We start from the raw sequence: 11,564 nt of genomic DNA on the forward strand, positions 1-11,564 counted from the left end.
TCCTGAGATTCTTCTCCTTCCTGTAAGCCTATGATTCATAATTTTGGTCTTTTTATGGCATCACACAATTCCTGCATATTGCATTTTTGTGTTTTCTTAAATTTTTCATAATCTTTGCTTGAGTGGTCTAATTCTTCCACTTTATCTTTCAGTCTTCATACTGTGTTTTACATTTCATTCATCCTATTGGTGAGGCTTTCTCCTGACATTTCTATTTGGCTTCCTGAGTGTTTCACTTCCTTCTTCATTTCAGCCTGAGTAGTCTTCAATATTTCTAGCTCTTTTCTGAATTCATTCAGAAGTTTATCCCTATCTTCCTTCAGTTCTTTGGTTTCTTTGTTTGTGTGTTCTTTAAATTCACTGAATTCTTTTATCATGTTTATAATTGTTCTTTTGAGTTCCATGCCCTGTCTTATCTCTAGGGGCTTCTCATTGTACTCCTCTAGAGGAGTATTGGTATTTGGTGGGGATATGTTATTTTGGCTTTTCATGTTGTTATTTTTTTCTTTGTGATTTTGACATGTGAATTTCTCTTGTAGTTTCTGATTCTTGTGTGACTCAAGCCTTCAAGTTTAGGTCTGCTTCTTTTTGTGAACTTTATGTGTCTTTGTGATTTATTTTTTGGGGCATGCAAAGCAGATTCCTCTAAGCTTCCGGTTCTCTCTTTTGATTTTATATTGAAGTGGCCAGATTGCTTTTGTCTTTGGGAGTTCCCACAGAAGCCCAAATCAAATTAGGATTAGATGCTCTCAAGCTTTCTCCTAAGGTCTGGATCGCTGTAGGAACGATTTTGGCCTCAGGAATTTGGGGGTTGGATTGGCCTGGGAGACTGGCCCAGGAAAGATGCTGGTCTAGTGTAAAGGGAGATGGGGGCAATGGCAGATGGTGCTGGTGGGTACAAAGGGAGATGGGCGCAGGAAGAGGCTCCAAGGGCCCCTGGGGAGTGCACTGAGGAACTGGTTTGGATGCAAAGGATCATTAAGTATAAAGGTCAGCCCTGGTGTCAGGGAAAGAGACTTGGGGTTGTGCAGCTCAGGGAAGCAGAGGGAGGTGAGGGAAGGACCATGCTCTGAGGGCTCCTGGGAGAGAGGCTGGTGGGTTGTGCAGACAAGTGAAGCAGAGGGAGGTGAGGGCAGGGCCAGGGAGATGGGAGGGTGAATGAGGCTGGAGGAGTCAAGGCGCTGAGGGCTTGATTGACTTACCAGGAAGAGAGGTCTGTGGGTCTTGTAGGCCCAGGGAAGCCCAGGGAGGTGAGGGTGGGGCCAGGCCAGCCCAGAGGGTTCTTGGGGACCCCAGAAGGAACTGGGTTGGTCTGGATGCAAAGGATCAGGAAGCAGTGGTGGTTCCCCTGGTGTCTGGGGCACCAAGACAAGGAATGGGACAGGACCCAGGCTAGGAGGAGACATGGGTGGGCAGGAGTGATGGGAGAGTGAATGAAGTTGGGGGAGTCAAGGCTTGGATGGCATGATCTTACCTGGGAGAGAGGCCTGCGGATCGTGCAGGTCCAGGGAAGCAGAGTGATAGTCTGTTATTTTTAATCTTTTGTTCTTACGTTCCTTATTTGTAGCATCCAAAATACATATATATTAATCAGGCATAATTTGTCAATTTTATTTCATTCTTTCATTTTTTAAAAAAAATTGTGTTTTTTGTACTATTAGGATCAATCTTATAGATACTTAACTTTTGTCTGCCTTTCCACCAGCTGCACAGAGAGGCTTGTTAAAATCCCCCACCGGTATCACTTTCTCATGATTTCTGGCTTATGTAGTTTGAACTAAGTTCCTTGATGGATACAGACTCAGATGTAGTATCTTCTCTTACAGATCAGGTGTCCTTTTATAATTATATAGAGGCTGCTTTATGGCTAGTACTTTTTATCTTTGAGCTTGTGCTACCAGATACAAACATAACTATAATAGCTTCCTTTTGATTCATATCTGCCTAGCATATCCTTCCCACTTCAGAATTTTTCCATCAAGCCCTAGCTATGTCTTTGCAAGAAATAACAATGACCTTTTATTTTGCATCCTATATGAAAATCTGTGTTGCCAACTAAAGCATTTAATCCTAATATTTAACCTGCTTGTTGTGCTACCAGATACAAACATAACTATAATAGCTTCCTTTTGATTCATATCTGCCTAGCATATCCTTCCCACTTCAGAATTTTTCCATCAAGCCCTAGCTATGTCTTTGCAAGAAATAACAATGACCTTTTATTTTGCATCCTATATGAAAATCTGTGTTGCCAACTAAAGCATTTAATCCTAATATTTAACCTGCTTGTTGGTCTATTTGAATTATCCCTCTTATTTGTGGTTTGTTTTCATGTTTCTTGGCTTTCTTCTCTACCCCCTCCATATTAGTGGTCTTCAGATTGTTTAATTTGAGTAGCTCTTCATTTATATATATCATCGCCACCTAGTGCTTTCTTATGTGTGGAATGTCACTCATAACTACCATTTTGTTATATTTTCAGTCATTGTTTAAATATATTTATCTGTTTATCATTACGTTTTGCTTTTCCTCCTTAATGTTCTTTCTTTAACGTATATTAATTACCATTTTGTTTGTTAAGCAAATAGAAGTGAGACATTTTCTTTGCCAGAAAATGCTTTTACTTTCACTCACACTTGAAATAATAGTTTAGACAACAAACTATAGATTAGTAGCATTTGATTCTGAATATTCTCCAGAGTATTTTAGAATTATAATTGTTACTGGCAAAACATTCGTGTTCAGTTTAAATTTTTAGTTTCTTTTTTGGTAATCTATTTCAGATCACTTAGAGAATGTTTTCCTTCCTTGTTGTGTTGTGGTTTCATTATATGATTGAGAAGGCATAAGAAGACATTGAGATTGATGGTCAGGTAGAAGGGAAAGTCAGAAGAGGAGAGGTCAGAGTTCTTGTTTGGACACATGTCAGGTGGGTCTTAGAAGTGAAGGCCCATGTTAATATTGAGTGGGCTGGGTGGCTAGAGCAAGAGTGACTGGCAGGGAAGAGACCAGTGAGGTGAAGGCTGAGGATTCGTGTTGCTTAATAGTGTGAGCCTCAGAAGTCTGTTTCATAAAACAGTGTAGGATCTGGGCTATGCCAGAAAGGCCACCACCTCATGTCCTAATGCTGTGGTCAGGGAGGGATGCAGGATGCACAAACAGGCTGTTCATAGGCCGAATGAATGGATGCCTGCTCTATGGAAGCCTTGTGGAGGAATGTGAGCTTGTTCTGCTGACATGGGTCTAGCTGAGACTGGCGGTAGGCACAGAATGAGCAGATCTAGATGCTTAGTCCACAGGAACGTGTGTTCAAGAGTAGGCTTTGCCTTCAGCTTCAGCTGAGAGACTGTATGTTCAGTGTGTGCTTTATTCAAAATGTCTCAAAGGTCAGATTAGTTATGATATGTTAAGATGACCCTTTGGTACTTTATACTGTTATTTCTTCCATTTCAATATTAAAATTCATAAAAGTTTACCGTTATTTATAAATATGCTTGATTTTAAATTTGAAGGTTTATCTTGAGTGAAATATTAAGTCTGTAGTAGTCAGTAGTATATCAGTTCGCATGTCCACATCTGATGTAAAACCATTGTGGGAACTTTGGTCATGAGCGTTTCCATTGTCTTATATTTTCCAGGGACCGTGGCTAAACCTGTCGCATCTTTAGCCCGAAGCAGCAGTTTATGTCGCTCTCGTCGGAGCATTGTGCCATCCTCGCCACAGTCCCAGCGAGCTCAGCTTCCTCCACATGCTCCGCACCCAGCACACCCTCGGCACCCTCACCACCCCCAGCACACCCAACGCTCACTACCTTCCCCAGACCCAGATATCCTGTCTGTGTCAAGCTGCCCTGCACTCTATCGGAATGACGACGAGGAGGAGGCCATCTACTTCACTGCTGAAAAACAATGGTATTGGCAGTGAATGAACTGCAGTGTATGGGGCTGAGTGGAACTGGGGGAGATAAATGGGCAACAGTAGTGCAGTATGGTCTGTGGTTACACAAGAAGGTGCCACAGACCCAGTGACTTCCTACACTTAGTACTGTACCTCTGAAGTCCAAGCATAGGCTGAGTTTTTTCTGCTTATGCTCTCAAAGGCTGAAATCAAGATGGTGGCTGGACTGAGTTCTCATGTGGAATCTGGAGTCCCTTCAAAGCTCATATATTTGTGGCAGAATTCAGTTCTTTGTGATTATAGAACTTCTTTCAGTGTCACTCTCAGTATGAGTCTAGTTGATTGCAGTTTCTAAAGGTCACCTACCGTATCTTGTCAGGTGACTTCATCTTCAAAGCAGTAGCAGAAAATTACCCTTCTATACATCTAGCCTTTGCTCTGAATCCCTGACTTTCTGCATCTCTGATCTACTTTCCTGTGTAATAATCCCTGTGTTAATATCAGTGAGTTTGGGGCCTTAATATTTGTAGAAACCCTTTCACAGAAGCACTCAGATTTTGTGATTGATCAGGTAACTGAGGTGTGTGAAATTCATAAACCATCTGAGAGTTCTGCTTACCACTGAATTGTAGGGAGCTGTTCTGAGGTACAGCTACTTAGAAGCCACCAGATGCATTTGACTCAAGTCTCAGAACACACATTTGTCAAATGAATAGTTTTGTAAGTAAAGTATAAAATCTTGGGCTTAAAAATACTTGCACATTAGTGGGGCGTGGTGGTATACCCCTTTAATCCCAGTGCTCAGGAGGCAGAGGCAGGCGGATTTCTGTGAGTTCAAGGGGAGTCTGGTCTACATAGTGAGTTCCAGGCCAGCTGGGGCTACAGGGAGACCCTGTCTCAAAAAGACCCCACCTCCAAAAAAAAAACCCAAAACAACAAAAAAAACTTGCTCATTAAAAAGGCATCAAATAATGAACACACTTTAAAAATAGTTTGTTGTAACTTAATGATTTGTTCTGTTGTTTAATGGTACCTAATAGTATATCAGCAGTTTCATCTGCCCAGGGCTCAAGAGAATGTTGAGATAAGCTCTCAAAAAAAGGGGAAAATTGTAAAGTTAAATACATAAATAAAATCCATAATTTCTTTTCCACTGTGAGTGGAGCAGTATGCATTCTATTCCAGCTTAAGGACATAAGTGTGCCATGTTGGAGAGCTCCCTTCTAAACTGCAGTTCTTCTTTGGAAATGGATGTTGAGTGACAGAAAAACTTCTGATTTTGCCACGTGATAGTGCTAGGTTTGTTGTTCTTGATGGTCTCTTACAACTATCATATGATTAGTAATATTACCATCAGATGATCACTTTTAATACATAGCCATGTTACCGCCTCATAAAAGGTAATTTGATGATTAGCAATTGATCGCTGCAGCTGACTCCTAAAGGAATGATTCTGGCTTTGCAGTCTCATTGAAATAAAGAATTTGCGGCAGCTTCAGTGATTGGCCCTTTGTGATCAGCACTGTGCATCTTTGTAAGATAACCGGGTCACCAGCAAGGTGTCTTTGTTCTCTAAATTGGTTTTCTATGGCTTCTAAAAAGTAGTAGGAGACCTCAGTTGAAGTTCCCCTCCTTGGACATGTTCAGTCTGCATTTCAGATAGCAGCATCAGAAATTCACAGCTGTCTCATAAAGATGAGAGGAATTTGAATTCAGAAAACATTTCTGCCTTTTAACTCCTCATCTCTCAGCTATTGAGCCTTATCAAATAGTCCTTATAGATAGTAATCCTTAAAAAACAATATATATATATATATAAATAACACACATTGATATCATTTAACCCTGACCCTACTGTCTTTTTATACATGTCTTCTTATAAAACTTTTATGAATTTACATGTTACTTTGGAGAAAATAATAAAAAATAATATAAATGGTGTACATGATTAGTTCATGATTCCAAAGGAAACATATTCTAGAAAGAATATAAATTAAAAAGAATGTAAATTTTAATTTGTGCAGTGCTTACTGCAGATGGATTAGTTATATGGAAGAAGCGTACATGAGAATTTTCTTTTAGAAATTTGAATGGTAGAAGTAGACACAACATTAGAGATGAATCATAGTCTCTTTAACACAAAAGAAAATTGAGACCTAGAGCAATTAGGTAATTTGCCCAAGCTTGCGCAGCTGGTCAACAACAGGGCCGAGGATGGAGGGGAGGACCCAGGTCTCTTACCAAGTAGGATTCTTTCCCATATTGTTTAGATTTTAGATACTAGGTTTTTAAATACTTTTAACCCAATTTAGAATTCCATACACAAAGCAGTCCTAGACATATAATAGAAAATAAAATAATTTGATAAAATTATAAGTAAATAGAGTTTTTGACTTTGGAAGCTTCACAGAACTTGGGTATAGAGACAGGGTCTTACTGTAGTTTCAGCTGTCCTGGAACTCACTATGTAGACCAGGTTGGCCTGGAACTCACAGAGATATACCTGCCTCTGCCTCCCAAGTGCTGGGATTAAAGGTGTGCACCACCACGCCTAGCAAGTTCAGTCATTTCTTAATGTCTAAACGGCCCTTTCTTATCTTGGTAATATTTCCCATTATCAGTTTTTAAAATTATTTGTCTTGAATGTGGGTAAGTTCCCTGAAAGCATTAAATATTTATTAAGCTAGAACATGTTTGTCTTGGGTGCTTGTATAAAGAAAATCTTTAGAGATGATGAGATAGCTTAGCAGTTAAAGGTGCTTGCTGCCAAGCCTGATGACCTGAGTTTGATCCTCCAGGACCCACATGGTGAAAGGAGAGAACCAACTCCCACAAGTATCATGACATACTCAAACACATACAGATACACAAATACATGAGCATACACATATGTACACCATAAATAAATAATAAAAAGATATTTAAGAAAAGCTTTACATACAGTATGAGTAAAGCACATTATAAATGAGTAAAGTTCTGTAGTCTAATGTATGTCTAAGGTATGGTGTTAATGTAGTGTTCTTGTCCAAATTAAGTGAATGTAAATAACATGAACAATGATAATTGTTGGTAAAGACCATCTAAAGTGAGAGATGGTTCAGTTAATTCAAGAAATGTGAATTTAGTCTTTCCTATGTGCTAAATACTTGATACCTTAAGCAAGTGACATGGTCCTTGATTAGCTTCAGTTGATAGACTATTATCGCGTGAGTTCTTACTTTTTTGTCCTATCTTCAGCTCTGTTGCCTCTTTTACTTTCCTTGGCCAATTTTGCTTTCACTCTACCTTTCCTTTTTTAATCAACTCCTTAATAATAACATTCATATTGGGCTCAGTACATGCAAAACCAATTTGACACAGTTTGTACTTTTCAAGATTGATTGATCCTTCCTTCCTTCCTTCCTTCCTTCCTTCCTTCCTTCCTTCCTTCCTTCCTTCCTTCCTTCCTTCTTTTTCTTTCTCTTTTTCTCTTTTTTTCTTTCTCTCTTTCTTTTTCTTCTTTCTTGTTTATTAACTACTCACTGTGAGTTTGCCATTAATACAGTGCAGAGAATAAAGTAGTTAATAAGACCTCCTGTCCTTATTAAGAATTTTTTTCTTCTGAGTATACTGACAATAAACAGGTAGGAAATACTGTTTTTGCTACTAGGCCATGCTAGAATGATAAAGTTAAGGAAAAGGAATGCTGTTTTATATAGGGCAGTTAGGGAGGCCTCCTGAGGAGATAGCAGTAACCTAAGTGACAAGGAGAAGCCTGCCACATATAAATGGGAAGAACCGGATTCCAGGCAGAGGAAACAGCAGATGCAAAGTCCTACCTCAAGATTGATGACTTAAAGGAACAAGAGACTGGTGGCACAGAGGTAGGGAATGTGGTTGGAGAGACAGCCAAGGGACCAAGTAGATAGTCAGGGCCTTTCAGCTTTGTCAGGGACGTTGAATTCTACTCTGTGAGGGAAGACACTGGAAAGTCATGAGCAAGTGAGGGTTGTGCTGTGGTTGAGCTTTTAAAGTCATTTGTTGACTGCATAGAGAAGTCACTTAAAGGGAAGAGGAAGGACAGAAACAGGTTATTAGGAAGCTGTGGAATCACTTAGGGTAAGTTCATGCTGGTTTTTGAAGAGGGATGATAGTGGTGCTGGTAATAAGGAACAGGGATTTGAGGTGTTCAAAGAAATGGCTGCTAGTCTTTATTATGACTGTAAGATAGTGAACTTCAGTTTTCTACTCTTTGTTTCTCTTTTCTGTCCACTTAGGGAAAGTAAGGAAAATAGTCACAAAGAAATTATTCTGTGAGAACCTGCTGAATATCCACTTTAAATTTGTATTGTTTATTTGTTTTTTGTTTGTTTTTAGATAGGGTCTTCCCTATAACCTCAGCTGGCCTGGAACTGATTATGTAGACCAGGCTGGTTTTATGAGATCCACCTGCCTCTGCCTCTTGAGTGGTGGGAATAAAGGCATGAGCTACCACACCTGGCCCAAATGTCTAAGGTTTAAAAAATAGCATTATATATTTGCCTTTTGTCTCCTCTCTAGTCCACTCAGCCATAGCTCAGCTGGCTGCCCACTTTTTAAAACTTGGTAGAGCATCTATTTTAAGGCAGTATGTATTCTATTACTTCTTTAGGAAGTTATATTTCATCAAGTTCATAAGTAAAAAAATGAAACAAAAAGAAAAGCTGGCACTAAAATTCCATATTTTCAAACATAAAGCAGCAGTTCTGTGATTCACAAAGAAAAATAGTATTGAAAGAACAAAAATGGAAAGCTCATTTTAAAAGCACATAAAATCCAAACATTTTTATTTCTCTGGTAATTAAAGAAGCATAGCTTAAGTTATATTGTTTCATTATTATAGTTTATGTTAAAAACCAAGTAAGTTTGGGGCTAGGGAGATGACTCAGTAAAATGCCTAGCACTTAAGTGCAAGAATCTTAGTTCAGATCCTCAGCACCCATGTAAAAGTCAGCACATGTCTAAACTCCAGCAGGGCAAGGGGCAGAGTCAGATCTCTGGAGCTCATTAGCCAGCAAGCCTATCTGAATTGATGACTTCCAGGTTCAGTGAGAGACCCTGTCTTAAAAAACATGGACAGTGATTGAGAAAGACACTTAGGGTAGACCTCTGGTCTCAACACGCACATATGCACACACACAAACACATACATGCATCACACACATGCAGACACAAAGTTAAATAGTAGGCTATTTAAAGAAATATTATATTTCTCCTTTTGTAATTGAATAAATAATGAATAGAAGTTAATTTAGTTAGAATATTTGTGGGTACTCATAAGAATATAATGATCTAAAATCTTCACCTTTGCCTGTCTCCTTCAGGGAAGTGCCAGACACAGCCTCAGAATGTGACTCCTTAAACTCATCCATTGGAAGGAAGCAGTCTCCTCCTTCAAGCTTGGAGATATACCAAACATTGTCTCCTCGAAAGATATCAAGAGATGAGCTCTCCCTAGAGGATTCTTCAAGAGGAGATTCTCCCGTGACAGCAGACCTCTCCCAGGGCTCTCCTGATTGTGTAGGTCTGACAGAAACAAAGAGTATGATCCTCAGTCCTGCAAGCAAGGTGTATAACGGCATCTTGGAGAAGTCTTGTAGCATGAACCAGCTTTCTAGTGGCATCCCGGTGCCTAAACCTCGACATACATCATGTTCCTCAGCTGGCAATGATAGCAAGCCAGTTCAGGAAGCCCCAAGTGTTTCCAGGATAAGCAGCATCCCACATGACCTTTGTCATAATGGAGAGAAAAGCAAAAAGCCATCAAAAATCAAAAGCCTTTTCAAGAAGAAGTCTAAGTGATGTGACTGACTTGATGGAATTCCGTTCAAGTGGCATCTGTAAACTTTTATCTCCCACCCTCCACTCCATTTTTTGTTTTAATTTTAGGAATGTAACTCCATTGGGGCTTTCCAGACTTGATGCCGTAGTGGAATGTCCTTAAGGGCAACTGTCTACTGTCTGCTTATTTAAGTGACTATATATTCAGTCCATCAATTCAGTTATTACCGAAAATCATCGAGCTAAGACAGTTTACAGTTATTTCCGCCTATTTATTTCTGCATTATTAGTGATGTATATACAACATTTGGTTGAAAGCCACTATGGACTTACAAGCTTTAATGGACTAGTAAGCCAGCATGGGCTTGCAAAAATTTCTTGTTTACCAGAGCATCTTCTTATCTTTCCACAGAGCTATTTACATCATGGACTAATAACTCAAAAGAAGTAAAACTCATTGCACTACTGTTTTCCAGACTGGAAAAAAAAATCTCCGCAAGTGAAACTGTATAGAGTTTATAAAATGACTATGGATAGGGGACTGTTTTCACTTTTAGATCAAAATGGGTTTTTAAGTAGAAACTAGAGTTTCTAATTGACTTGATTTCTGGAAATGAAAACCCACACTTTTATTATGGGATGCTTCTTCAAATGCATTTACTATTATAAAGTTTCAAGTCCTGCTGTAAAGATCATGTTGTTTTGTTTTGTCCAGGGCTTTCACTGTGATTTACTGCATTGCAGGCTGTATGATACAATACAAATAATTTAAAGAGAGAAGGCTCTTGATTCCTTATACAAGTAGAAGAGTTGAAACTTGATTGAAGGACTTAAAACATTCACAAGCTAAAACTGAGGTTGGGGGTGTGGGGATTCAGGCACTTGTTTACAGACTTTGAAAACCCGAAAAGGATTTATGGTTTGTGAGAAATTTGTACTGTGGAAAAGATAATAAATTGGAGACATTATTGTGTGGGATTGTGCTGATTTTTGTTGATAACACTCCACTAAAAACACTGGTTTCTGGAAAGCTCTGTAAGCTGTCTCGCTGTATAATTGCAGTATAAGAAATAGTGATGTTTCGGGAGCAAGCAAAGAAAGCCAACAGGTTTCTTTGTTTATATTGTTTGTCATTATTTTTATGTAGTTTGAAATGTTTTAATGTTCTAATATCAAAATTAACAAATATAAATTTATGGTGCATTTAGATTGTGTTGTATCAATTTGTAAAGTTTGGTATCATTGATAGGCTATTATAGAGTAGCTCTGCTGTGGGAAGTATCATATAGAGCAACAAAGTACAGTAGCATCTGGGGAAGTTTCCAGTTATCCAGCTTCTAAAAATTCAGTCACAATTATCTGTAAATACAGTGAGATGGAAGTTTGGGTAGAAATTGATACATATTAGCTAGAATTTTTTTTCCACACTGTGGCTAACTTACGTAATATCTACCTCAGGGCTGTTTAGGTGAAAATGTTGATAAGTAAGTTTCTTTGATACTTGTTTTAAAGGAATGTTATTGTAAGAAGTGAATTTTACAAAGTCTCCTGTGAATTGTGATTGTTATTTTCAGCAGTCCTGTTGTTAAAAGTTGTTAAGATCTTTAATGCTTTCATGGAAGCTGAGGATTATTACATGGTTACAGATCAAGTGATAGGAGCAGACAGTGGCTGGCTGAAATGAAGATGCTTTCGTTAATATGGTAAGGTACTATGAAAGTGGACTTTAGGAACACAGCTTTAGAGCTCCACAGGAAGGGGAGCAGTCATACATAGAGAATTGTAAAGTGTTCTGGAAAAGTACTTCAGAGTGAGGGAATGTTTTGTCTTTGTTTTTTCTCATAGCTAGACAGGAGGAGTTCTTCTC

At 38.9% G+C, this 11,564-nt stretch overlaps 1 protein-coding gene across 1 annotated transcript in view; it reads left to right on the top strand.

Annotated features, from left to right (window-relative positions):
* Stim2 (stromal interaction molecule 2) overlaps positions 1 to 10,870 on the top strand; it is a 178,007-nt gene extending 167,137 nt beyond the window's left edge. The window contains 2 exon segments of the mRNA XM_029565545.1: positions 3,639 to 3,912; positions 9,241 to 10,870. Of these exon segments, the coding sequence (XP_029421405.1) occupies positions 3,639 to 3,912; positions 9,241 to 9,718 (752 nt within the window). The 3' untranslated portion in view covers positions 9,719 to 10,870.
* The last annotated feature ends 694 nt before the right edge of the window (positions 10,871 to 11,564 follow it).

Source organism: Nannospalax galili, unplaced genomic scaffold (assembly GCF_000622305.1).
Source record: "Nannospalax galili isolate Female #2095 unplaced genomic scaffold, S.galili_v1.0 scaffold777, whole genome shotgun sequence".
In the NCBI taxonomy this organism is placed as follows: domain Eukaryota; kingdom Metazoa; phylum Chordata; class Mammalia; order Rodentia; family Spalacidae; genus Nannospalax; species Nannospalax galili.